The sequence below is a fragment of the Delphinapterus leucas genome, chromosome 6 (assembly GCF_059928025.1).
Source record: "Delphinapterus leucas isolate spDelLeu-1000000601 "Yukka" chromosome 6, BTC_Dleu_Yukka2, whole genome shotgun sequence".
Lineage (NCBI taxonomy): Eukaryota > Metazoa > Chordata > Mammalia > Artiodactyla > Monodontidae > Delphinapterus > Delphinapterus leucas.
The window spans coordinates 124796987-124823991 of NC_143134.1; the positions used below are offsets into that span (position 1 = coordinate 124796987).

The 27005-nt window shown below is 53.3% G+C and overlaps 1 protein-coding gene across 5 annotated transcripts in view; it reads left to right on the plus strand.

Annotated features, from left to right (window-relative positions):
• Window positions 1–27005, plus strand: part of EHMT1 (euchromatic histone lysine methyltransferase 1) — a 147500-nt gene that overhangs the window by 86906 nt on the left and 33589 nt on the right. For 4 of the 5 annotated variants that reach the window (XM_089914085.1, XM_089914088.1, XM_089914087.1 and 1 more), the window contains exons 7-15: window positions 6375–6452; window positions 7615–7735; window positions 10633–10764; window positions 12721–12866; window positions 18574–18717; window positions 19493–19719; window positions 21257–21430; window positions 22510–22592; window positions 23704–23810. In XM_089914085.1, coding sequence (XP_089770211.1) covers window positions 6375–6452; window positions 7615–7735; window positions 10633–10764; window positions 12721–12866; window positions 18574–18717; window positions 19493–19719; window positions 21257–21430; window positions 22510–22592; window positions 23704–23810 — 1212 coding nt within the window. The remainder of the gene's footprint in view (window positions 1–6374; window positions 6453–7614; window positions 7736–10632; window positions 10765–12720; window positions 12867–18573; window positions 18718–19492; window positions 19720–21256; window positions 21431–22509; window positions 22593–23703; window positions 23811–27005) is intronic. The other variant, XM_089914089.1, reaches the window with a different exon arrangement.

A 27005-nucleotide genomic window follows, 5' to 3' on the forward strand; every position in this document is an offset into this window, starting at 1 on the left:
GCCTGCCAGTGTAGGGGACATGGGTTCGAGCCCTGGTCCGGGAAGATCCCATGTGCTGCGGAGCAACTAAGCCCGTGCGCCACAACTACTGAGCCTGCGCTCTAGAGCCCATGAGCCACAACTACTGAAGCCCACGAACCACAGCTACTGAAGCCCGCATGCCCTAGAGCCCGTGCTCCACAACAAGAGGAGCCACTGCAATGAGAAGCCCGTGCACTGCAACAAAGAGTAGCCCCCGCTCGCCACATCTAGAGAAAGCCCGCGTGCAGCAAGGATAGACCCAGTGCAGCCAAGGGGAAAAAAAAAAAAGAAAAGCTAGGATTGATTAACTCTTTCAGGCCAGTTTATGTTGTTTCCATAGCTTGCCCATGGCTCCTTTATTTTCCTTGTTTGTCAGAAAAGAAAAGACCCTCATTTCTGTCTTTGCCGCAACATGACAGGGACCACGGGGCTTGCACGGTTTCAGTGATTCAGGGGGCCCAGGGGTGCCGGGTGCAGGCTCGAGCAGAGTGGCTGTTGCTGTTGGGGCCCTTCTGGTTGGGGGAGGGGTGAGTTAGACATGAAGGCGAAACTGTGGCTGAGAGCCAGGCAGACGTGTGGAGCCGTGGATTTACTGTCCATGCCTCAGACTTGTCTGAGAAAACTTTGGAGCATCTTTAAGATGGACCATTACACCTTACGAGTTATTCTGAAACTAAGGGTGGGCAGAGACGTTCCAGTGAGTTTGTTGCAACAGTGACTTGTTTGAAGTGTATGATTTTGTTGATTAGCTTTTTGCACTTTGCATCAGCCCTGTGGGTGCAGCCTTTGACATGTGTAAAGCATTTTCTTTCAGCTTCTGGAGTTTGGCCATGTTTTTTCTTAGTGTTGCTTAAATTTCAGATTCATATTAGCCATTTATGCCAGTTCTATTTTTTAGCAGGTTTTGGGGCAAAATTTTAAATGTTGGCCCAGCTATTAAGGTATAATTTTTCAAAAATAAATTGGTAGAAAATGCTGACATTAGAGATTTAAAGGAAATTTAAAAATGATTTAAGATATCATTTTTTTTTTCTCTTCCATCTTTTATTATTTTTTCCCTTTCGTGTAAGAAGGAAGCAGTCTCCTAATCCTTGCGGTGGTATTTTGAACGGTGATTTTTACAGACCTGTACTCCCCGCCGCCTGCAGTGGGGACTTGACTCTGGACGTCCAGTCTCCTTAAGGAGCTTCGCCTGTGGCTCCACGAGCTGCTCTTGGCCGGGCCCCTCAGTGGGTGCGCCCCGCCCCGTAAAGCCATTTCCTGTTGTTAGAGGCGACACTCGGGGCTCGTAGTATGCACTTTGTTGAGAGGTAGAATGTGGGCGTCTCCAGGTCTCTGCCGCAGTGAGTTGGGAGGGACAGGTTTTCATCTGCGTGTCCCTGTATCTCAGTGTTTTGCTGCAGGTCAATGTGCCGAGCAGCTTCTCACACAACTGGCTGTCAGGATTTGTTGTCTAGCGACCCCATTTCTGCTGGGTCATGTGGTCTGGGCAGCCTTATGTGAGCGCAGAGCTGACCTGTTGCTCGAAGGTGTGTGCTGTCCAGCCTTGGCTGCGATGTCAGAGCTCATGGATACTAGTCTGTTTCTGTATGGTTTCTGGGTTCGGGGTTCTAATTACAATACACAGACGTTTCCCTGTGGCGATTTAGAACATATTGATGTAAGCTGTCTTCTAATTCTTCATGGGCTTCATTCTTTATATATAAACATTTGATTCATAGAGAATTTTTGATGAAATGTGAGGTAGAGACAGTCAAAGTGGGTGAATTTTATGGTATATAAATTATACCTCAGTAAAGCTTTTTGAACAAAACGTGAGGTCAGGGTTGTGTGGCCTCCCTCACATGGTGAGCCGTGTGTGCCAGCACTGTTTATTGACTGACATTTGCTTCCTTGCTGATTTAAAATGCCACCTCTGTCACATACCACGCGGCATTTGAATGTGAGTCTATCTCTGGATTCTCTATTTTGATGGAGGTCCTCATCTTCCGGAAAGAATCTAGACACTGAATAACACTGAGTTAGTCTAGATACTGATACAAAGGAAGAAAATTAAATGGGTATCAAGCTAACAAAAGAATCAGGAAATAAATAAAAGCAGAATCAAGAAGAAAATGTGGAAAACAAAATAAGATGGCAGGAGCAGATCTAAACAGATCAGTGATAGTAACAAAGAGTCATGGATTTGTTATGTGACCTGTTCCGGAGACGAGAAAGATGGGAGATACGCCAGCCGGTTCTGAGGCTAAACCTGCCTTAAAGTCAGCCAGACACAACCGTGTATCAGGGGACGAGGGCAGGGGAGGCTGCGGCCTCCAGGAAAGCTCTTCACAGGACCTGCTGAGGTAGCGGAGCAAAGGAGAGAGACTGGAAGGCATGTCACAGGGTCCAGCTCCCTGCCGTGTGGACTTGTGGACGGGGCACAGGTCAGCGGTGCCCAGGGCAGGAGCATGCGGGTGGCGCCCCGCTCCAGTCCCCGTGGCAGGGTTGCCTCTGCTTTTGTTCTGGGCTTCGGTGCAATCACGCAGGAGGCACTCCTTTTTCTGAGTGTGGCTCGTTTTACTCTGTGTTGTGTTTGTGCGATTTATTTATGCTGTTAGTTCATTTTCACTGTTGTGTGACGGTGGTTTTTAAGGTGGCCCAGGGTCTCTGAGACCCTCCAGGGTTATAGTAGTCCTGGGATGTTACCTGCCTTTCTCATTCTCCTTTGAGGGAGCCACGCCGCAGGTGTAAGTGTCTGCAGCGGCGCGTGTTCACGGACTCACGGGCCCCCACAGCCCTTGGCTCTTCTCGGTAGTTTCTGAGGCCAGAGCGTTGGGAGCCAAGTGGGGCCGCACCCCTCTGGACGGGTGTGTGCGGGGCTCCAGCGGGGCTGTTGCCCATGTCTGGCACATCCGCGAGGGGAGCTGCACGTCCTGTGTGTGCATCACGGGCTTGTGAACTTGGTGGGCTGCCCTCCTGGCGCGGCTGAGCGCTCTCACACTGCAGTTCTGATTTGCGTTTCCCTGGTTTCCGAGAAGCTTGGGTACTTTTTTTTTTTTGGCGCTACGCGGGCCTCTCACTGTTGTGGCCTCTCCTGTTGCAGAGCACAGGCCCCGGACGCGCAGGCTCTGCGGCCATGGCTCACGGGCCCAGCCGCTCCGCGGCATGTGGGATCTTCCCACACCGGGGCACGAACCCACGTCCCCTGCATCGGCAGGCGGACTCTCAGCCACTGCGCCACCAGGGAAGCCCTGGGTACTTTGTTGTATGTTTATTTGCTGTTTGGATGCCTTCTCTTGTGTAGTGCCTGTTTGGGACCCAGCTGTTTATCTGTGTAGTTACTTGTCCTTTTAAAAAGTCGATTTGTAGCAAGCGAGGCCCTGTGTGTATGCGGCCAGCACGGTGCCTCCTCCATGTAGGGGGCTGACTCCTCACCGATGACCGGTGTCCTTGTCTCCGCACTGGTGTGGATGGGGCAGGTGGGTGCGGGTTGTCTCGGGCGCTCACGGGGCCTGCTGGCTCGGGTCCCCCGCCCTGTGTGGCCTCTGCCTGGCTTAGTCCTACACCGTCTGTCCACTCAGGTGCCAGCTGTGGTGTTCCCCTCCCTTCTCACCCCAAGCGCCTCACGCCTGTTTCTGTAGCTGCTGTGTGTGCGGTTTTCAAGTACTTATTCCTTATAAGGAGTTTTTCCTTATTCCTCCCTTTACAGTCACAGGAGTTTTGGAAGTTGTTAATCTGCCCACTTTGATGGGTAGTTTCACTGCTCAGTATTTTTAAAATAAAAAACTACCCAATGAAATTTAAAGATAACATTTAAATAAAGCTTATTATAAAGATATCAGAATCCTACAAAAAAGGTTATATTTAATGGCGAAAGTTTTAAACCATTGCTAATACCAGTGATAAAAAGAGTGTAGGTTGGGACTTCCCTGGTGGTCCAGTGGTAAAGAATCCACCTTCTAATGCACGGGATGTGGGTTCGATCCCTGGTCAGGGAACTAAGATCCCACATACCACGGGGCAACTAAGCCCGTGCACCACAACTACTGAGCCCACACGACTCGACGAGAGCGCCCACATGCCACAACTACAGAGCCCACGTACCACAACTAGAGAGCAAAAACCCGCACGCCACAACTAGAGAGAAGCCCGCATGCCACATCGAAGGGTCCCACGTGCTGCAAGTAAGACCCGATGCAGCCAAAAAAGAAAGAAAAGAAAAGTGCGGGTTGCCACCTCCTCCCCTCACACGAGCACGCCACATTGGTCATTCTTGCTGTGATGCTGTAAGGTGAAAACCGGAAGGAAACATTAATATTTTAAAGGACAAGGGAGTTTGCTGGGAATATAATCACCCATCTAAAAAAAATCCAAGGAAATCAGTTGAGCGGCTGCTGTAGCCAGTGAGCTGAGCTTGTGTGGTCCTGCCAGTCGGAAAATATGAGGACAGCTTGTCAATAATATCAGTAAACACCCGACAATACTTGTTAACCTCCTGAATGGAACACGTCAGGCTGTGCATATGTACAGCCACTGGTGCTTGCCAGAGTCCCTGCTCCACCTGGACGGTCTTGAGGCCGGTATATCAGTGTGGGTCCTTAGAAGGTAAGGATTCTTTGAACAACAAAACCACAATATCACACCTAAAAATTAGCCGTAAGTCTTTAATATCACCACAGTGCTTAGCAATACATTTAACAAGAAATGTGTGTTATCTATAAGGAGAAAATAGTAAAACTTTACTGAAAGAGGTTAAAAAAAAGAATAAGTTCATGGAATGACCCATTATTTGTCTGAATGAGAAGATCCATTCCTTCGTCTCCCTTTCCCCATGTTATCCATGAATTCAGAACTGTTCTCTTCAAAATTCCCACAGGATTTTCTGTGGGACCAGCTGACATGGGAGTCGTTCACAGCGAGAACGGGCTGGGGGGTGGGGGAGAGGTTAGCAGGACAGATACGGAGGGGGTTCAAGCGGGGATTCGTGCAGGCACGGCAGAGCCATGAGAGAGCGGAGCAGGGTGGCCACGGTGCACCTGTCTGTCTGCAGAGATACAGTTTGTTGTAAGGGTTGGGTTTTCAGTTTGTTCGCAAGGGATCATGAACTTTTCAATAAATGTTGTTGGGAAAATTGGGGGCCAAGTGAAGGCCGACCCTTAGATCAAGGTGCACAACAAATGTACACTCCATTCTGGAATAGGCGGGGGTGATGGCTGCACAACTCTGAATACACTCAAGACCACTGAATTGTGTACTTTAAAAGGGTGAATTTAAGGGTAGGTGAATTATAAATCAGTAAAGCTGTTATTTAAAAAAGCAAATTCCAGAAGATTTAAAGTGTCAACACAAAATATTTAACTGTGGGAAAAAGGTTGGAAACCATTTTTCTAATCTCAAATGAAGGCCTTCTGTTGTAAGACACAAACCTAGAAGCCATGAAGGGAGAGACTGAGAGGTTCGACTTGTCCAGATTAAAACCCCAGAAGTTTTACTTTAAAAAGAAATAGCAGAAGCAGAGCCTATAGAGCTTGATAGGAGAATGTTTATAACATATTTAACAGACGGTGTGTGTGTGTAGCTTCCGCAGTTACTAAGAAAGCAAGGACCCAGTGGAAGTACGGGCTGGGGCTGTGGTCACACAATACGCATGGGAGAAATGGAGGAGCACGTGTGGGAGACACTCGGGGGGTGGTGCGGCCCCTCAGAGGGCCTGGGGGTGCCCTGTGGGCGTCCCACACCCGGAGCGTCCTGCACGGGTGGGAGCACGTGTCTGCTGTTTGTCCGGAGGGTCTTACCCTTCCTGTGAGATTGTGAGGGTGCGGTCACCGCGTGGCCCCTCGAGGAGCCGCAGCCGGGTGCGCGGAGAGGGGTGGAGGGGGCGCGTGGCTCCTGTGTAGGTAGACAGGGTGAACCCAGGTGCTTCTGCTGTTCTGTTACGGAAAGATCCCACAGCGTACTTTTCATTAGAAGAGAGTAAGACGCAGAAGCGCGCTGGGTGCTCTGCCCCTGCAGGCAGACACTCCCGTGCTCGCCCGCAGGGCACCCGCAGGTGCCCAGCACTGGCAGCAGGTCGAGGCCCTGGGGCTGGGCGGGCTCGTGGGTCGGGGGGTAGGTTTTGCGTTTTATATTAGTCTGTGGCCTCTGAAAACCTTTTTGCGGTGAGTGCAGTCTCTCATGCGCACTGATCTGCATACGTCCGAGTCACGTCGGATCGGTGGTCCAGGTCAGCCTGGAGCCTGGCATGGGGGCAGCCCTTCCGGGCCGGGCTCTTGGGGAGCGGGGGCACCTCCAAGTTGTGTCGGGTCAGATCGCCTGCCACCAGCGGCTCTCATTGGTTTGTTTTCTTTTTGGCTCCTGGCGGGGCTGCTCAGATGGAGGGCGAATCTGAAGAGGAGCAGGAGTCGGCCGGCACCGGGGAGGAGGAGGAGGATGGAGACGAGTCTGATCTGGTAACCTGTGCGCGGGTGACGCGGGGCTCCTGGCAGAGGAGCCACGTGGGAGCCGCAGAGAAAGCGGCCGAGCAGAGAGCCAGGGAGGGGCCGCCGGGTGGACCGGGCGAGGGAAGATCGAGGCTTCCGAGGTGGAACCTCAGGCCCTCTGCGGGCTGGATGTGGCTCAGAGCTGAGGGCTGCCAGCAATGCGACCTCACGGGGGCAGGGTCAGAGGGTGGGGCTGTGGTGGGAGGGCGGAGCCTGGGGAGCCTGCGGGCCGCCCAGGCCATCGGGCAGGGCTGGGAAGGGAGTCTGTGCCTCGAGAAGGAGAAAGTGGCCCCGTGGGTGGCGGAGACGAGCACTGTAAGGGCTGTTGTGTCTGGCGATAAACGTGTTCCTTTGGGGGTCGTAGACTGAAGCGCAGGGAGCTGTGGTGCTGCTCTTGGCAGATTTTCTTCCCGGAGCTTTGCTGTGAAGGGGGCGCAGGAACAAGGTGCTGGAGGGAGCACAGGGCACCTGGGCGTCTCAGGGGGCCCAGCACGAGGGCTCGGGCTCCAGGGCAACTGTTGGAAAGGCCAGTGAGCCACCCTTAGTGTATCCTTTTATCTCATGAACACACATTTTAAAATTTCTTTTTCTATCCATAGTTAACAGAGGTTGTGAGATCCTGGTGGTGGAGTCGTTAGAAAGGCTAGTGGTTCATGCTCTGCATCTGCTGTAACTCGTGGCAGTTAGATGCCCTTTCTGCGTCTAGATTTGAGACACATGTACTCACAGGAATCTCGAAATGTTGTAAATTAATGATAATTTCTTTCCTTGTTCTCCATGTAATGGCTAATTTGGACATAGATTTGATGCACGTTGAGGCTCTGATTGTTCCTTTTCTCATGAGCGAGATGAATGGGTGCATGTAATTAAGAGAGGATTCTCTTACTGAACTTACTTATTTAGTTATTGGTAGAACTTTTTCACTTATTCTGTTTTGTGCCAAACTCAAGTAACTGAGCTTACAGTGGTATTTAGGGAAAAGCATGAGCGTCTTTAAGAATGTGACCTAGAAAAATGTCTAAGAGTGAAATTAATTTTCTAGTTGCATTATCACGATATGGCAAGAAAACAGAACTTTTGCTTTCAGAGCGCCCATGCTTTGTTCTTTCTGTTCCTTTCCCTTGGTTCTCAGAGTTCTGAATCCAGCATCAAGAAGAAGTTTCTCAAGAGGAAAGGGAAGCCTGACAGCCCCTGGATCAAGCCAGCGAGGAAGAGGAGGCGGAGAAGTAAAAAGAAGCCCTGCTCCGTGCTAGGTAAACACAGAGCCACACACAGGACCCCGGGCGGAAGCAGGCCGTGGGGGGCTTGGGGCTGGGATTCTGTGTAGGACTTCGTTTGAACAGAAGACTCCACTGTTTAAAAAACTAAAAACATCAGAAACAGCTTTATTGGAGACCCTCAGGTGATGCCAGGGGGTCTCCTTCCAGCAGGCCCCCGTGGTATGGCCGTACGCTGACCGCCCCCACCTTCCCTGTGTCCCGCCCTCAGTGTCCTGTGCGGGCCGGGCCCTGGTCCACACAGTGGCTCTCAGCCCTTTGCTCAGATTCCCTTGATCTGGAGGTAGCCTTGTTAAAGGGACAGCTGGGAAGGGCATGATGTCAAAGTTAGTGGCCCAGGGGCCCCGTCTTTGCAGCTTTGCCGTGGAGGACTTGGCGTAGCCTGAAGTGTGTGTTGCTGAGGTGTTCGGTTGGTGGGCCTCACCACGTGCATGTGACAGGAGACCCCTGCCACCCTCGCTGCGCGACGGAGACCTTCCCTCCGCAGCCAGCCCTCCCCCGGCCCGGGCACCTCTGCTCCACGTCGTCTCCGCAGATGGGTTAGCGCTGTGGAGAACGTTTATGGGTGGATCCTTCTCTCTGGCTTCTCCGAGAGTAACTGAGGGTCGTCCGTGGTGGTGTTGGCGGGAGGTGTTCCACGGGCAGCTGTCTGTGGTTTGTTTATCCCTCACCTGTTGGACATTTGGTCTCTTTCCAGTTTTTGGCCCTTACAGATAAACTGCTGCGGAGTTTGTGTACACGTGTTTCTAGAGCAGATGCTCCGTTTATCTGGGGTAAACGTTTAGGAGTGGAGAGTGGCTGGGTCATGCTGTGTGTCTCACTTCTTAGTGCTGCCAGCTGTTTCCCGAAGCGCTCGTCCTGCTCTGCGTTCCCTCAGCAGCACGGGAGCCGTCCAGCCCCGCACGGGCCCCCGCAGCGCTTGCGCGGTCAGTCTCTGATTCCAGCGCTGCTGGTTGGTGTGTGGTGCTGTCGCATTGCGGTTACCTACCAAAGAACGAGGTTGCACATCTTAGGGTTTATCTTCTCGTAATGCGTTTATACCTTTTGCTTACTTTAAAATCCGAGCGTATATCTTCTCACTGCGTTGTGACTTCTTTCAGTGTTCTGGATACAAGTCTTTTGCAAGATAGATGTTTTGCAAGTATGTGCGCCTACTAAAAGTTTTAAAAAATGTTTGTTGAAGTCGAATTTATGGATTGTTTTCTTTTAAAATTCATGCTTTTCATGATCTCAGAAATCTTCGACTTAACCAACCCACGACGCAAAGATTTTGTCCCATGTTTTCTTCTTGAAGTTTTATAGTTAGCCCGTACATGTGGGTCTCTGATCCACTTTGTGTGTGTGAATGTGTGTGTGTGTGTTGTCGGGCAGCTCACGTTTTTGCCTGTGCATTTCCAGCTGTTCCAGCACCATTGGTTGCATTGACTTTTCTTTCTTCACTTAACCTTTTGAAACTTTGTTGACAGTCACCGTGTGGCTGTTTCTAGACTTTCTAGTCTGTTTTATTGATTGATTTTTCTCTATACCAGCACTGCAAAGCTGCAGGAGTTCTTTCTGTCTTGCAGTTATTTTAGCGTTCTTCTAGATTCCCCTGATAGAGAAGCAGGTTTACAGAGCTGCCCCTGAAATGCAGAGGGCTGCTGGAGGCCCGTGTGTGGCAGTCAGTTTCAGACTGGAGTCAGGTGGCTGGTGGGGTTTGTTGACCCACCAGGCACACGGGTGTGTCCCGTGAACCTCCTCTCCTTCACTCACGTTTCCTTGTCTCTCAACCAGGAATCATCAGCCAAGATCAGAATACCCCGTGTGGTTTTTGCTGTCGGCTGACAAAAGCCGTTGTAGATCCAAGACTAAAAGTTGTTTCGGGTAGAGGCTTCATCTTCACCATCTTGTGTGTAATGTGTAGAACGCCTGCCTAAATAGTTACTTAAACGGGAGTTTGAATTTTATTTCCTCCTGTAAAGCGTTTAAAATCGCACAAAGGCTGCTCATTTCCTCAGATTGCTGATGCTTTCTCGCTGGTGGTTGGCTCCTTCCTGTCTGAGATCTAGGTTCAGACTGTGGCCTGAATTCAGAGTCTTTGGGCACCAAACCTCTCTGTGTTATGGCTCGTTCATTTCCCATCGTTGAAGAAATGTCGATGACAAATATTTAAAACTTGGCTCTGAGCTATGGGTATTTGCCCTTTGCTGGCGGTGTTATTATCCTGTGTAAATGCGTGTTTTCACAGGCTTCCTCAGTGAAATGCCCTTAGAATGGCAGTTACCTGGGTGGGCCTCCTGGGACTTGTGGACAGGCGCCCCCCTCCCTTGACGGGCTCCTCACTTACACACATTCCTCTCCTTGGCGTGTTCAGATTGTGTTGCCCTTTGGTGGGTGATGTGCTTCGTAAACCCCTTCTCACAGGAGGACGCTCCCTGCGGCCCTGCAGCCTTTCCTTGTGGATCCTGCAGCCCAGGTGTCTGAGGCTGGGCTGGTTCCACAGCAACGCTGCACGTCTGGGGCTTCTTTAGCTGCTGTACAGCAGCTGGTCTTTCAAAGCTGCCATTCAGATTTTACTCATATTTTTAAAGTAATATTCACAGAACGTATGTGCACGACGTTTTTATGTGTCCTTGATTATTTGATCAGCTTTTATCTAGCTGGTGTGTTTGTAGAGAAAGGTGTTTCCACAGGCCCACACCTTTGCTTTCCTCGACACGGCTGCCCTCTCCCCAGGGAGGTCGTGCAGAAATGGGAACCAGCAGAAGTGCGGGATGGGGGCCCGGTTGCTATGTGTGTTTGTTGTCTGAGTGGCTCGCGAGCATCCCATGGCGCCTCCCGTGGGTCGCGAGGCCCCGGCGCACCGTGCTTGACGTGTGTGCCTTTGAACGCAGGTTCCGAAGCGTATGCATCGTCTTCGGGAAGCGCAGAGCAGATGGCACCCAGCGACGGCACGGGGTACATGGAGGTTTCACTGGACTCCCTGGATCTCCGAGTCAAGGGCACGCTGGCCTCTGACGCAGAAGGTGAGCGCGTGCGTGGCCAGGGACAGCTGGCGGGGGTGGGGGAGGGTGCGTTTGGTGCCGAGTGGGCAGGACGCGGGGCCAGTGTGCTGTGTCCCTGTGGCGCTCTAGTGAGGGGGCCCCAGGGGTCGGGTGCAGTTGCCCACCAAGGTCAGGAGTTCTGCGAGCCATGCGTGTTTATATGGGGCTCCCAGTGGGAGGTGACCCTGTGCCCTGGCTGCATGCAGGTGGCGTCGTTCTGCACAACGTGGCCTTTTTATGATCCCTGATTCCAGCAATGTTGGTGGAAATGTGTCTTCTCGTCGGTGTTGAGCTGGTGGTGCCCCATGGTGGCATACCTGGAGCCGGGCCTTGAAGTCCCTGGCACTGCAGCTCGGGGGGTCCTTGGCTCTGGGGCTGGGGCCACACACTCCTCGCTGTCTGAAAATCTTTACCGGTGGAAATTAATTAATAGCTGTTTGGCTCTTTTGAAAAATTTCTTTGAAATGAAGCGTGGGGAAAATGTAAAATCCCTGTTACTTACACCCCATGGATTTTGCTGCTGTCGGGGTATAACCAATCATTCTTTAAAGGACAAATAACCAGCTTTTAGCGTTTTGAACACTAGAGGATTTTGGGTTTACTTGTTTAGTTTAGGAAATCACATCTTTAGCTTAAGAAGAAAATTGTAGGCTTGTCTGTCAGAGAAGTTAGCCGCTCTTCTTGCTGCACACAGAGCAGAAACCCCTCTCCGGTCATCACCTCATGCCTTCCTTCCCGATGAAGTGACGTCTGTGTTTACTGTTTCTAAACCTGCTCTTAGCTTTGTCTCAGGAAGGTGCCGACTTGGATGCCAGCAGGAAGTAGTGCTCGTTTTACCACATTGCCTGGGGTCAGAGGTGAGAGGGCAGCACAGCAGGGGCGCCTGCTGCCCCTATATGAGCTGAGCCCCGGAGGGTGAGGGAGGTGGCCTCTGCCTTTAATGTGTATGTGCAGCTTCTGGTAAAAGTAAGGGCCACGCTGGCGGGAGCCCCTTGGAGGAGGAGGAGAGGCTGCGGGGTGCCATGTAAGGTGCTTCCCTGAGGGTGTTCCCTGGATTGACAGCCACCGTTGGAGGGACCCGTGGATGTGTCCAGTCATGCAGGGCCTGGGGTGTCAGCACTTTGGCAGGACGAGTCAGGTCCTCCAGTTTTGTGTGCATTTAGTGCTAGGGTTCCAGACCCTCTAGGGGGGCAGCTGTGGGCCTGAGGCTGGGCAGGAGGGTAGGGGGCCTGGGGCTCCTTGGAGAAGGGCCATGTGACCTGGATGGGTGCGGAGGGTGGGGACGGGTCCTGATTTGTGGGAGTCCAGGCGAGCCGGCCTGCCATGCCTGTGGGGACCCCCGCTTACCCTACACCCCTGCTTCGGAACATGAAACGCGCCTTCCTTTGGAAGCCGTGGCTGGGTCGAGGGGTCTTTCTGGCCACCGGCCTCTGTCCCCACTGCAAGCCGGCCTAGCCGCGGGCGGCCTTCCTCCCGGTGCTGCCCGCCTTGCCCTGCCCTGACCTGTTGGGTCAGGCGGTGATGTGCTGCGCCGGACACTTTCTTCGTGATCCTAGTTTTCTTCTTCGTGTTCCCCAGTTCTTTCCTCCTTCTGCCTAATAAGCAGGCGCTTTGCGCTGTTGTAGTGGGTGAGGAGCGCTCTAGATGATCAGGAGACAAGCTGCCTCCAAACCCTTTCAGGTTGAACCGAACGTTCGCTTCGTGGCTGCAATTCTAAAACCAAGTGACGAAGACAAGCGCTTCCTGGCTGGGAAGCATGTGGGAAGCGAAGTCCCGGGCGGTCTGGCTCCTGGACCTCGGCTCCTGGGCGGCTGCCCGCGGGCGTGCCTGCAGGGACTGTGTCCCCACTTTCTTGCCCTGCAGAGGTGGGGTGGGCGGGGCCGAGTGTAGCAAAGCTCTCTGGGCCATGGTGGCGACACACATTGTGTGTGACCGCAGGGCTGGCCAACGGTCCCGACGTAGGCGAGACGGACGGCCTTCAGGAGGTGCCCCTCTGCAGCTGCCGGATGGAGACCCCGAAAAGCCGAGAGATCACCACCCTGGCCAACAACCAGTGCATGGCCACGGAGAGCGTGGACCACCAGGTGAGCGGGTTTGCGTTCCTGTGCGAGGGGGGCCCCCGCCCGGCAGCACCGGCGCTGCTCAGGAGGATGGTGCTGTGTGCGTGGCCGGGCAGGCGTGGTGGCTGGGAGCCAACACGGCTGCGGGCGCTGCTCCGCTGAGGTCACGCTTTCCCAAAGGTTTTTCTACTTTGCTGTGAACTCGGACGTGGATGGGTGAGAGGCAGAGCTGCACCTGAGGTTGCTCGCAGCCTCTCCACAGGCCCCGTCGCCTTCTTTAGAAGGACTGTCTGGGATGAGAGCGTTACAGTTGACCTTCTGAACCTGCTGCTCTGCGTCCGAGCCGCCAGCACTTGGGTCTGTCCCGCTCTGCTTGGCTTTGAGCCAGCGTTTAGCACTTGTCTCCTGTAACAGAAGTAACAGTAATTCCCATTATCATGGGAATTGTCATGCGTTCCGGCCGGCCTTGGTGGGGCCACTGTGAGGTCGAGTTCCTGCCCTTGGTCCATCGTCCGGTGAGAGGTTGCGGAGTGGCGGCTCCACAGTTCTCTTGTTCCTCCTGCAAGTGACTCTCCGGTGTCTCTGGAACAGAACTTCCTCACCTTCTGGGGCTGTTTGTGCCCCTGAAACATGCTTCATCCTGCGTTCGCAGCACAACTAGTGACTTCGTGGTCTCTTTTGCAGCTCTTCCGAGTAATGAGTTGGTGCCTTGACGCCTTCCGGTGCCCCTCCCACCCGCTCCCCAAAGTTCATCTTAGGAACTCACAGTCTTTTCTCTTTTCAACCTGTTACATATAAAATTTTTTGTTGTAAAATGAAATATAAATCCAGAAAACAATACAAGACAAGTGTTCGGCCTAATGAGTCTGTCTAGGGTGGGCCCTCTGGTAACCATTTCCCAGGGTCAGGAAATGGGATTGTCCGCAAATAGCCGCCACCCGGCTTCTGTTTTCTAAGTGGTTTCACCAGCCATACAGGTGTCCCTAGACGCTGTTGCCCACTTGTCCTTTCTCTTCCTTTCCCTTTAATGTGTGGAGCAGCCGGGCCATTTGACCCCGTGGTCTGAGCAGTGGCTCCCGTGCTCACGGGGCCTCCAGCGCCCCTGTCTGCAGTTTATACAGAAGTGGACCCGGCTCAGCTGAGGGAAGTTTAATCCAAGATAAAGGCTCGTGATATCTGGTTGCCTCTCTTTTTCTGCTGTTGGCAGCTGTTGAGTCTTCATGCCTGTGTTTATTAATTCATCAGAGGTTCCAAAACGGTGATGTTGTGTCGCCTACTGCTCATTTATTAGCTGGATGGTTTCACGAAGAGCCTTGTCATCTCGTCTGCTCTTTTGTTAGCCAGCAGAACATCTCAGAGGAAGGACCGCACTGGTGCTTGAGCCTTCCTCTTTATTTCCCAGTCGTTCAGGTAATGAATTTGTTCTCTGTCATCTTCTGAGGTTGGCCAGTTCTTACTTTTAAAATATCATTATGAACTCATGTGTTTAAACAGATTTGACGGGTTCTAATCTTTGTGTTGTTGTTGTTGTTATTATTATTATTATTGAAGCTTCACCCCCCCTCCACCCCTTGGCCTGCAGGACCCTCTTCATATTGGACTCTTTTAGGGGATATGCATGGTCAAAAGTATTTTTATAACAATACTGAAAAGTTAAGTGCCTTTTTACTTACTCTTTCACAGGGTGTACAGTGGCATTTTGTACGTTTGCAAGACCTGTATAACTCAGGGAATGAGTGATTTTCATGGTGTTACAAAATCATTCACAGTGCAAGACACGTGGATGGATTTTAGTGTAACGGTACTAAACTTGTGGACAGTGGATTGAGATTTTTACATTGCAGCAAATCTTTGGAGAAACTACCCCTTGTAGAGTTTTGCTGTGGTGTCAGAGAAGAACGTCCATCTTTGCCTGCTCTGAATGCAGAAGCAGATATGAGGTTCATCTGTCTTATTAAACCAGATATTAAAGAGTTTTGTGAACAATATAAAACAATGACATTTCTCATTAACTTTTTTAAAAGTGATTTTTTAATTAAAATACGTTCTTTACGTGATAGGTTTATTGCTATTTTTAAATAAATTAATGTTTAAAAATTTTCTCTCAATTTCTAACACGGTAAATGTTAATAGACGTACCCCATTTGGACACAAGCTCTTTGGGACCTTTGGTGATTTTTAGGAGTATAAAAGAGCACTGAACCCGGAGATTTTGAGAACCATTGTTCTCGATCTTCTCTTTTCTTCATTTCTCTTGTCCCTGTCCTGCTCACTTTCAGCTCAGCTTTGTCCTGGTGTCCTCGTGCCCCGAACTAGAAGGGGGTCCAGGCACGTTGGGTTTGAGGGTTCCTGGCGGCTGGCCCGCACTGGCCCCAGGTCTTAGGCAGCCCCAGACTTGCTGGGATTGGGCAGGGTTTCTCCCAGGTCGCCTGCTCTTCTCAGCCCCAGGGAGGACCTTTTGGTATCTTGGTTCCCCCCTGTCCTTGGGTCCACGAGACACTGCCTCGCTGTGTCCCTCTTCCCCCATCCTCTCCCCTCCTCCTGCCCGGGCACCAGCGTCTAGCAGACCCACCCTTACCCATTTGCATCCTGTGGCCTTTGGTTTTGATTTAAATATCGTCTCTGGGTTTTGGTTTTGCTGTCTAGTTGCTCTGTTTTTCTGTGGGATTCCAGGAAATTCTTAAGCTGCTGCTATTTTCCCAAAAATATTTTTCTCTTTCGATGCTCAGGTTGCCTCGGCCTTAGCTGGCAGCGGCCCCTCAGAGCTAATAGCTCCTTCGTCCTGTGTCTCCTTCCCATCAGCTTTATTATTGAGGCATAATTCACACACTTGAGGTCACCTTTCTGCTTGTGTGTCTCTGAGTCACATGAGTGACATGAGTGACTCAGATCACACGAGTGACACGTGTGACAGATGCACACAGTCGTGCGACCAACACGCTCCTCTGATTTTTGTGCGAGCGAGGGGTGTCGACTCTTCAGCTCGGGCCGGTTTTACGTGACTCCTGTCGTCTTGGGTCCACTGTGTCCTTGGGGATTCGGGATGTCTGGTGCTGACACAGGACAACCCCCGCCCCGCCGCCGCCGGACCTGTGCTGTCTGTATGTTTGGAGATCTCTTTAGACAGCGTGTCCTGCACAGGGCCCGATAGTCTCTGTCTTCCCAGTGGTTTGCTTGGATCATCCCCATTGCACTTATCAAGGTAGTTGGGTTACAGTCTGACATCTTAATAGTGCTAAGAATTATGCCATCTGTTCCTCCTTTTTCTTCATTTTCTGCCTCTTGGATTGAATCTCCCCCCCCCACCCCCCGCTGCGCTGGGTCTTTGTTGTGGCATGTGGGATCTTTTGTTGCGGCGTGGGCCGTCGCTCTCTAGTTGGGGCTCACAGCCTCCAGAGCGCGTGGGCTTAGTTGCCCCGAGGCATGTGGGATCTTAGTACCCCAGACGGGGATACAGGGATCAAACTCGTGTTCCCTGCATTGGCAGGCAGTTTCTTAAGCACTGGACCACTGGGGAAGTCCCAGGTTGAAATTTTTTATGATTCCAATTTATTCCACTGTTGGCTTTATTTTTTATGTATTTTCCTCACGTTTTCAGCAGTTGCTTTGGAGTTTGTAACATACATCCTTAGTTTATCACGGTCTTGCTTGAATTGATATCGTACCACTTAACATGTAATGTAAGACTCTTACATGCGTGGGCCCAAATCCTGTCTCCCGTCTTTTGTCATATGTTTCAGTTTCATATATGCTATTATTTTTGTACATACTCATCTTTTAGACTGAATAACCGTAATCATCTCTTGTTTCCCTGTATTTAAACTGCATCCAGAGCGTTCTTCCTCTGTTCCGATCTGATTTCTCTCTGATACCACAGTCTCTGTGCCTGAGGACCCTTCCCCCCGTAGCACAAGTCTGCTCATCATGAATTCTCTTTTGTTTGTTTGAAAAAGTCCTTGTTTTGCTTCCAGTTTTGAGAGGCACTTTGATGGGTACAGAATTCTGGGCACTTCGGGACGTCGGTCGGTGTTGCCGTCCGAAGGTCCCGAGGAGAGGCCGCGGCCTTTGTTGCTGTAGTCCTCTGCGCTGACCTCTGAGGCTGAGGTGTGGGGTTGTGCTGCTCTCTCTTGGTGTTTGTCCTCTTTAGGTTTCTCTGAGCTTCTTGGACTTGTACCCGGTCTCTCTGTTTTCCTAGAAAATCAGTTCCTGCCCAGTGGCTTTTTATTTTTTCTCTTTCCGAAACCAGTCACTCGACGCGGGCTCGTGGGATGTTGTGTTACAGCTGATGGAGGCTCCGCACTTGCGTTCTCTTCCCATTTTGGGGTCCGATGGTTTCTGTTGAACTTCCTCCTCGCTGAGTGTACTTGAGCCAGTCAGAGGCCTCCACCTGTGTCTCCTGATGGCCTTGTGGGTCCTGGTGGTGGTAGGGGGCGTCCTGGTGGCTGTTTGTTGCCCCCCACCCGCGGCTGGAGATCCTGAATGTCCACGACGTGGGTGGGTCTCAGGGTCCCTCCCCCCAAGCAACCCTTGGCCCCTTTTACTTTTCGTCCTGGGATTTTCTCCATGTTCTCAAATACCTGCTTTCTACCCTCTTTTCCTGACCTCTCCTTTGAGGTGTTGTCTGAGGGTTCTTACTGTGGGAAGGGTGCCCCCCCCGCCCCCGCACCGCGGTCTGCATCTGTCTGTCCCTCCCTCCGTCGATCGAGGGAGCCTCTTTGCTGTTTTCGTGGAAGCGTCCACAGCTGAGCCAGGGGTTTCCTCTCCTGAGCAACCTTTCCTTTTTCCCAGAGTTAGTAATTGCCTCGTTTCTCATTGTTTCCTTTGTGCCTGTTACCGATTCCACCCCACACTGATGGACTTGCTCACTTTGTAGGGTTTTCGGACACATCGGTTCCTCTCAGCGGGGGGCACGTTGCCTCAGCAGCTCCTTGAGGGAGGTTCCTGGGGGGAAGGTCTGGGCCGATCCTCTCCTGTCGCCACAGCTTCACGGGCGCAGTTTCCTCTCACGTCCTGGTCACGTCGCCGTCTGCTTCGGGCTGTCCGCGTCTCAGGAGCCCCGGCCCCCCCTCTGGGTCCTCTCTGCAGAGCCTCCAGCCTTCTCACCTCTTCTCCATTTTCCACATTTTTGACTTTTTGCTTTACTTTAGAAAATTCCCTCCGTCTCCCAGCGCTTCCATGGAAATTTCACTTCTCCCTTCTATTTCTGGTGCTGAGAGCTTGATTTTGTGCCCTCCCTCGTGGCCTCCTGTTCCAGCCTCAGAGCCGCCTGGGCCTCTTTCCTGGGGGCATTGGCCCCATCTGCCCCCCCCGATCTCTGGGCTCCATGGAGTCTCTGAGAACGGGCTCCCTTGAGGAACAGGCGAGGAGGAAGCTGGGGCTGGGGGCGCGTCACCCGCACTAGCTACCAGGAGGCCAGGGTCCTTGTTGGAAGGCGCCAGGGCGACAGCAGGCGCAGGCGGGCCGCCCGAGTGCTGGTGGGTCCTGTGGATTCTCTGTGCTCCCCGCTGCTGGTCGTGCTTGCTGGCATGTGTCCTGTTCCCTTTGATGCCCCAGCCCCTAGCCCAGGCTGTTCTCCTCATGTGGCCGCCGTGACCCCCTGGTCCGTGAACCGGCGGCACAGCCCTTCATCACGTTGTGGAGGACCCGGCCGCCTTCCTGCTTTGATTTCCTGACATCCCCCTCCCCCGCCCTGTGACATGGCAGCGGCTGACCCGGTCTCGTCTGATTGCAGCTGGGCAGGTGCACGAACAGCGTGGTCAAGCATGAGCTGATGCGCCCGTCCAGCAAGGCGCCGCTCCTGGTGCTGTGTGAAGACCACCGGGGCCGGATGGTGAAGCACCAGTGCTGTCCCGGCTGCGGCTACTTCTGCACCGCCGTGAGTGCCCGGCCCCCTCTGTCCTGCCCTTGGCCTCTGGGGGCACCTGGGCCCCCGGCTCTCTTCCTGCCGCTCACGTGTCTACCTAGGCAGGGCCGCCTGGCCCTCCACTGCGTCCTGCTCGCCAGTGCCTCCGGGATCTTCTCCATCAGTGACTTCATCCACAGATGCTCATGTGGCTCACATGGCCCTCACTTGGTCTCCGTGTGGCCCTTTGTGCTCCTGGGCCCAGAGCCTCTCCCCCAGGGGCTTCTCCAGACGTCACGCCTGTGTGCCCTCGCCGTCCTCATCATGCTTTTCTGCCTCTGCTGGAAAGAGGTTCCCAGGGAGAGCGCTGCTCCTCAGCCCGGAGCCCTGGCCTGAGGCCGGGTCACCCGAAGCGCGTGGTGTCAGGCGCTCTTTGCCAAGGGCTGTTGGCGGCACCTCCCTCCTCGGGTTTTTGCTTCTGGGAGTGTCTTCCCGGGTGTGTCTTCCGTGGGTCCGTCTTTGGACTTATATGCGGCACGTCCCCTGGTCAGAGCAGCTGGAGAGTGAGGCCTCGGCCTCCTCGGGGCGCGGGGATGGGGATTTTCTCTCCTTCAAATAGCATGTGTGTGGACGTGCCTTGGGAGGGGCCCCGTGGATGCAGGGCGTCATTTCTTCTCTCCCGGAGAGGGGCTGGGAGCCCCCCGGGCTCTGGCTTCCTGCCCCCACACAGAGCTCAGTTCTGGGCTTTGCTTGCTCTTCTGCGTATTAGCCCCAATTAAAAGAAGATTTCTGGCCTCCCTGTTTTTAGGGTAATTTTATGGAATGTCAGCCCGAGAGCAGCATCTCTCACCGTTTCCACAAAGCCTGCGCCTCTCGAGTCGATAACGCCAGTTACTGTCCCCACTGTGGGGAGGAGACCTCCAAGGCCAGAGAGGTGACCATCGCAAAAGCAGACACGACCTCCACCGTGACGCTGGCCCCTGGGCAGGAGAAGGGCTCCACAGTGGAGGGCAGGGCTGACACCACCACAGGCAGGTACGGCTTCCCCTGAGCCCTCAGAGTTCACCTGACGATGCCCGTCTTTAATTGTTGCTGATGTCTTCCGACTTGCCAGACGTCTCCCAGCTGGTTCACACTTGCTGTGATTTCTGACATGTGAGGCTGTGAGGCATGCTGACTTTCGTTTGCTCGCTGCCACTGTGCACATGTCTCTTCTGCACTCAGTGTAGTTTTGTACATTTCTTTGCCTGATTTTGAACCAGTATCACACCATCCTAATTGATGTGGTATCACAGTATTTTCGGTCGAAGTACGGTACTCCCATAGGTAGCTGTTAGTATACACCTGAAACATTGGTCCCCGTGTGTACTTGTCCCTACCCACGTGTACCCATGCGTGCCTGTTCCTACACATCTGTACCTGTGCGTGCCTGTCCCTACACATCTGTACCTGTGCGTGCCTGTCCTTACCCATCTGTACCTGTGCGTGCCTGTCCCTACCCATCTGTACCTGTGTGTAGTGTATGATATGAAACATTAGTGTCAGCTGCTGTAGTCTGCTCTTACTGCGTCATGTTTTGGAGGCCCTAGCTGAACACAGAAGAAACAGTCTTTAAAAGAGAAGGGTTGATATTGGAAACATAATTTTCTTCTCAGAAGTATTCAGTAGAAATAGCTGAAGAACTCATAAAGCTAAATGGAGTCAGTCAGCCACAGGATCAGGTAAGAAAAGGTGTCAGAAGCCTCATCCCCACTAGTGTGTCCAGCTAGAAGCCAGGGTGATGGAGAGAGAGCCTTTCAAAACAGCAACAAAACCCGTAACCTACCTAGGAAAAAGCAAGCGATACTACACTGATAAAAAAGGAAACTATAAAACTTCACTGAAGGTCATTTAAGAGACTCGAATTGTAGACATTCAAAACTGAATATTGGAATGGTGTCGACTCCTTCATATTATTCTGTACTAATCGTATTAATCTATAAATTTAATGATTTTTTTTTTTTTTTTTTTTTTTGCGGTACGTGGGCCTCTCACTGTTGTGGCCTCTCCCGTTGCGGAGCACAGGCTCTGGACGCGCAGGCTCAGTGGCCATGGCTCACGGGCCCAGCCGCTCCGCGGCATGTGGGATCTTCCCGGACTGGGGCACGAACCCGTGTCCCGCGCATCGGCAGGCGGACTCTCAACCACTGCGCCACCAGGGAAGCCCTAAATTTAATGATTTTTGAGTCAAAATTCCAAGGTGTCCCTTGCGTTGGGAGGGCAGTGGACTTTAGATTCAACCTGAAGTTCATTCGCTAAAGCATATTTGAACATTGGGCAAAAAGTCCTGGGAAAGCCGCCCTCACTTCTGAATGCCATTTTTCTCTGGGATTTGATTCTGAGTCTGGGCTCTTCCCTCCAGGGGCTGAGCAGACAGATGGTCAGTGAACCTGAGACCATTTTCACTCTCAGAAGAGCAGTGCAGTTGGAGAGTCCGAGTGAATCATGTTTTGTGTTTTCATTGGTTTCCACAAGAAGGGAGAGTTCCACATTTCTAAAACTCAGAATTCCACTTATTTCTTCCTCCCCGAAGCACTGCTGGACCCCCGCTCTCAGAGGATGACAAGCCGCAGAGCACAGCCCCCCAGGTGCCCGAGGCCTTCGACCCCATGGGGCCGGCCGGGCTGGGGAAGCCAGCACCCGGCCTCTCCCAGGGACCTGGGAAGGAAACCCTGGAGAGCGCGCTCATCGCCCTGGACTCGGAGAAGTAAGGCCTGGCGCTCCCTTCCTGCAGACTCCTCCCCTCCGTGTTCTCCTGCATGAGTCAGCCGCCGGCACTTCCGCGCGCGTCCTTGTCCCCCTGCGGCGCCTGGTGCTGGCCAGGGCCACACGTCCCCGCTGTCTGCGCCCCCAGGGCCACGGCATTCCCAGGAGGTCGCTGAGGCCTTCCTTAGGTCTCCTGTTAGCATTGGTCATCAGGACCGTGCACCTTCTCTTCCGTTACTTTGGGAAACGATTGCAGGTTGTCATCTGTTCCACTAAGAGCAAAGTGATCCTCTGAAGGCATAGCGAGGACAGTCCTGGGAGGCTCTGGCACATGTTTCCCTGGACACGTTGACCGTGGCTCTGACCTCAGGACGTTAGGGCCAGTGCCACTCTGTGGCTCCTTGTCTCTGAAAGGAGAGTTTGGAGCAGGTGGCCCCTCGGTTGTCCCTGCGGCTCCCATTACTGCAGCCCACCTGTGGCTCTGCAGGAGGGCCCGGTGCACCGACCCATGACCCCACAGGAGTCCACTGGTCATGGGGTTCCACGATCAGGGCTCCGGCCAGGCCGCGCGGCTCCGTCCCTCAGAGCTTCACCTTCCTGTCTTGCTTCTCGGGAAGTTGTAGTGTTGGGACACGTTCCTGAGTCCCCACAGCTTTTTCTCTGTCCGCCTCCAGCCTGGCCTCTGGCCCTGGTCTTATGGTGACTGTCCAGTCCCCTGCCCTACTCACCGGGTCCAGACTCTGTACTGTGAAGAGGGTGGGTGTAGCTGGGTGTGACATGCTGCCTCCACCACCTCGGGGGTTCCTTGACCTCATGCTATAGAGAAGCAGCTCGCTCTGTGCCCTGCACAGAATGCAGAACCTCAGGAACCATTCTCGTGCTGTGGGTGAAGGAGATGCTCACTAATTTTGGTTATTTTTACTGTGAGATGCCTGGTGGGTGTGGCATCCTTGACCTTGAGGCTGGGCAGGTGGGCCCAACCCAGGCCTTCCCAGCCTGCAGGTGCCGCGCGCGTGTGCACGCGCGCGCGCGTGTGCGTGTGTGGCCTGTGCTCACTGCTGTCTTGTGCTCTCTCCGCAGACCCAAGAAGCTCCGCTTCCACCCGAAGCAGCTGTACTTCTCGGCCCGGCAAGGGGAGCTGCAGAAGGTGCTGCTCATGCTGGGTAGGTGGCCGTATCTGTTAACGTCTCTCGGTGACTGTCCACCGTGTCCCGCTCTGTCCGGTTTCTCTGGTTGGTGCACACGGGCTCCCCTGGTGTTCAGCCCGTTCACAGTGTTCATGCTCAGTCACGACAGTGGAAGTATTCTCTAGGAATTCCTCGTTTTTTTTTTTTTTTGTACGGGTCTTACTTGTGGCGCATGGGATCTTTGTTGCATGTGGGCTCTTAGTTGCGGCATGTGGGATTTAGTTCCCTGACCAGGCATCGAACCTGGGGCCCTTGCACTGGGAGTGCAGAGTCTTAACCACTGGACCACCAAGGAAGTCCCAGGAATTCCCCATTTTTAAACAGGAATTAAGTATGTGATTATTAGATTAAGAAGAGATGTCGACTCCATGAAAGCAGAGTTAGCCAGCTGGGCTGTTGTGCCGTGTGGATGGAGTTGGCGCCCTCGTGTGCAGGGTGCAGCCCACCTGGCACTTGTGTTTTCAGTGTGTACCTGCCTTTATGGGTTTTGAACACCTGAAAATGTACTGGTCGGGTCCTTCCCAGCTCCGTCTCCTGCGGAGCAAGGGACAGCGCTTTGATTTTGAGCTCACAGCGTAGGCTTGATTTCTCTGGCTTGAAAAGGCTGATTAAGAATTGTTTAACTTGACAGTAAGTCAAGAAAGAAGCTTAACAATTTGCTCTGAAAAAAAAAAAAAGGTTTTATTTTCTGTTGACTGAAATGGCGATTTTAATCATTTTCCTCGTGGACCTTGTGCGATGCTGAGTTCACCTTGCCGGTCCGTGGTTGGCCTTGTAGCCCGTCTCCATCCCAGGCTGGGAGCTGTGCTCAGCAACCGCCTTCCCTTTGGGCCTGTCCTGGGGGTCCTGCTCCCTGTGGAGCATCCATCCTGGGACCCCGCCACCCTCACGCTCGGGCCCAGGCCTGGGGACGGGAGAGACGGGGGAGCCCAGAGTTAGATGAGGGTGTCTAGGAGGAGCGCAGGTGCTGGGGGTATCTGACCACAGGCCTGCCTGTCGGTTCCACCTGGAGCCTTGCCAGCCCTTGCGCCATCCCGGGCTCTGGGGGCTGCACCTGCGGTAAGTGGCACCTCCTGTTTGTTTGCAGTTGACGGGATCGACCCCAACTTCAAGATGGAGCACCAGAACAAGCGCTCGCCCCTGCATGCTGCGGCGGAGGCCGGCCATGTGGACATCTGCCACATGCTGATTCAGGTCAGATGCGGTCTTCTTGGGGCCACCAAAGCAAGACAGCCTGGCCTGGGTCCCGAGAGCCGGGCCGCCCAGTAGTGCCAGAGGCTCCCAGGCCCATCTGCCCTGGCTCTGCCCAGTGCCCTCAGCCCCTCTGCTGCCTCTCCTGCCAGTTACGCCGCCTCTGGAGATGATGCACTGCCATTCGGTGTTTGACTTGTTTTAGTTCGTTTGGGTTTTTAGTGTCACCGACTTCCTGGCGTGGGAGGGTTTAGCCCAGGCGTGCGCACATGCCTCCTCCTACCCCCCGCCATGCACTGAGAGCTTGCGTTCCGTGGTCATGTACATGTGTCCTGGACAGCCCCCGCCCCCCGCCGCCCCCCAGTCCACCCCGAGCAGACAGACTGGCCCTGTGTCATCTGGGAAGCACATCGTCCACTCTCGGTGCTGCTGCTCTCTGGGACATCCCTCCCCTGGCCCGTGTTGGGGCCCCTGTTTCCCGGAGGCCACCCTTAAGCCACGTGTTTATCTCTGGAGCCTTCAGGAAATTTCCTTTCACCCACGGGTCTGGAGTTTCCCCACAGCCCAGGTTCAGGTCTGGGAGATTTTCTGTCTGGGCTCCAGGTCCCTCCGCAAGCGCCTACGTTTACCTGCTGCAGCTTCTGGACTCACGCTCTGTCCCGCTTTTCTGGGCGGCGCTCTCGGCGTGACCCTCGGCTCCTCTCGGGGTCTCGTCTGTGCTGCCACGTTTTTCTGTAGCCTCTGGGTCTTCCCACAGTGTTTGGAAGCTTTATACTGGTCTGTTCATTCTGGTCTTTCTTATTTCAGGTTTCCCTCAAATGCCTGGTGGATCCTGTTTGTTTGTAAAGGAAGGGACTGAAATGCCGGTGGTGGGCTCTTGGCTGGGGCCCGTCAGCTGGAGGTTTTTGTGTCGGGTGGGCTTCGGCATGGCTCTGTGTCTGGAGAGGACCGTCCTGTGGGCATCTCTGTTGGGGCCCTGGACGGACACCCCCCTCCCCCAGGTCTCTTGTCTAGTCACAGCTGCTCTGTGTCACTGTCGGCCTAGAGTGTCTGCTTCATCCTCTTCTCACCTGTGCTGTGTGCACAGACTAAGATGTGATTGTATGAAGTGTGGAGCCTGCTTTTGCATTGGTGTTGTACAGTGGGGTTACCTGTTGGTTTAGATTTCTAACACCCGAGACCCATTTGTCAGACCCCTCCCAAGTTTGGCTCATGCCAGAGGCTCCGTTTGGACAGATCTCTTTAAGTAGCATGTAGCCAGCTTCTAAAAAGCTCTGTCTGACAGCCTTGGTATTTTAATAGGAATCTTCAATCTACTTATGCTTACTGTAACTTTTGACATTTAAAATTTATTTCTAATTTCTTATATTGTAGTTTTGATTCTCAGCCTCTTAAAACAAATTTTTTTTTTTTTTCCTCTCCTTTGCTGCCTTCTTTTGGATTGACTTTTGTTTTGTCTCATTTCCTTTCTCTTTATTTGCTTGGAAGTTTTAGTCTTTGCTTTCTTGCCTCCAGAGGTCACTCTGTGATTCTAACAAGTGGCTGTTACTTGCTCAGTCTTGAGACAGAGGGAGGAGGAGGAGGGGGAGGAAGGACGAGGAAGGAGGGGGAAGAAGAGGAGGAGGGGGAAGGGGGAGGGGGAAGAGGGGGAGGGGGAGGAAGGAGGGGGAAGGAGGAGGAAGGAGAGGAGGAGGGGGCAGAGGGGGAGGGGGAGGGGAGGAGGAGGGGGAAGAAGAGGAGGGGCAGAGGGGGAGGGGGAACAATTGATGGTCTTCTGACTTGATTCTTCCTTTGGAAAAGGTAGTTTCACACTCCTTTGAAAGAATCTATTCCCCCCACACCCCAACTTTTTTTTTTTTTAACATAAAAACATGTGTGAGATACATACAGAAAAATCATTGAAACGTAAACGTCTTGGTTAATGAATGGTTCTAAAGGGACATGGCCTGATCTGCTTGCCCCCCAGAAGCACCATGTGTCCCTCCCCCGTGGCAGCTCTCCTAGCCTGTGTTGTGACGATCAGGTGTGTGTGTTTCTGCGCGCTCACAGCGCCACAGAGGTCCTCAACCCCATGGCTCAGCTCTGTCCACTTGTAATCCTCACACAGTGTGAATTCTTTGTCTGCCTCTTTCATTCAAAGAGCAAAAGCCTAAGAGTCATTCACTGCTCTGCTGCCCCGTTTCCTGCTTCTCCCCACTGGCCGTGATAGTGGAAGACTGTCCGGGGCAAAGAACACAGGAGCTCTGTGTTCTGTTTTGCAGCTTCTTGTGAGTTGTAAGCTATTGCAGAATAAAACACGTATTTTGGAAAAAACCCAATGCTTTATACATCAGCAATCTTTATGACTCTGTACTGTCTGCCCGGAGCCTGGAGGCGTGACCGTCTGACATCACTTCAGATTAGATTGTCAGCCTGGTGGTTAATTTGGTGACCCAGGCTGCAGACTCCCCGACTTGGGGGCTGTGCTCCTGTGTCCTTTTCTCCCCTAGAACCCATCCGACGTGGGACGGATTTCCTTTGCTTTGCCCCGAATCCGAGGGTATTGTTTCTCGGAGGCGCAGCTTTGGTGGGTGCCCACCTCACGTGCCCCCAGAGGGGCTCTGGCCCTGGCCCCAGGCAGCAGGCACCCTCGCTCATGCTTGGGGTCAGTGGAGGAGCACCTGTGAGGAGTGGTTTGGGTATTTCCCGGTCTGTTTAATTTTCATGCCGAGGTCTCGCTGAAAACAGCTCCATCCAGGCAACTGCGGCACAGTGGCCCTGCCACAGGTGGACACTTAATTTAAATAACAACATTAAATGAAACCCCAGCAGGACGCATTCTGGGGCGCTCGGGTGCACGTCCGGTGTGCGGGGGCACGAGGTCAGGGGCAGCTGTGCTGGTCGCCGCCACTGACACCCTCCGGTACCCTTGGCCAGCCCCAACCTTTGGCCGGCACCAGGCACACCCGTGGTCAGAGTGACCTGCCGCGCGGCTCTCTGGGCCCGGGCCTGGGTGTGTCCCCACTTGTGGTCACTGCTTTGGCTTCTCCTACCTGGGCCTCCATCTGCTCGCCGACTCTGTCGCCATCCTGTCCCTCCGTGTTCGTGTTTGCTTGCATCTGGGGTCCATCTCGCCTGCTTTGCTTTTGCCTGCTCTGCAGGCTGTGAGCCCAGGAGGCATCTACTAATAGGAAAAGGTGCGTTTTCTAGCAGTCATGG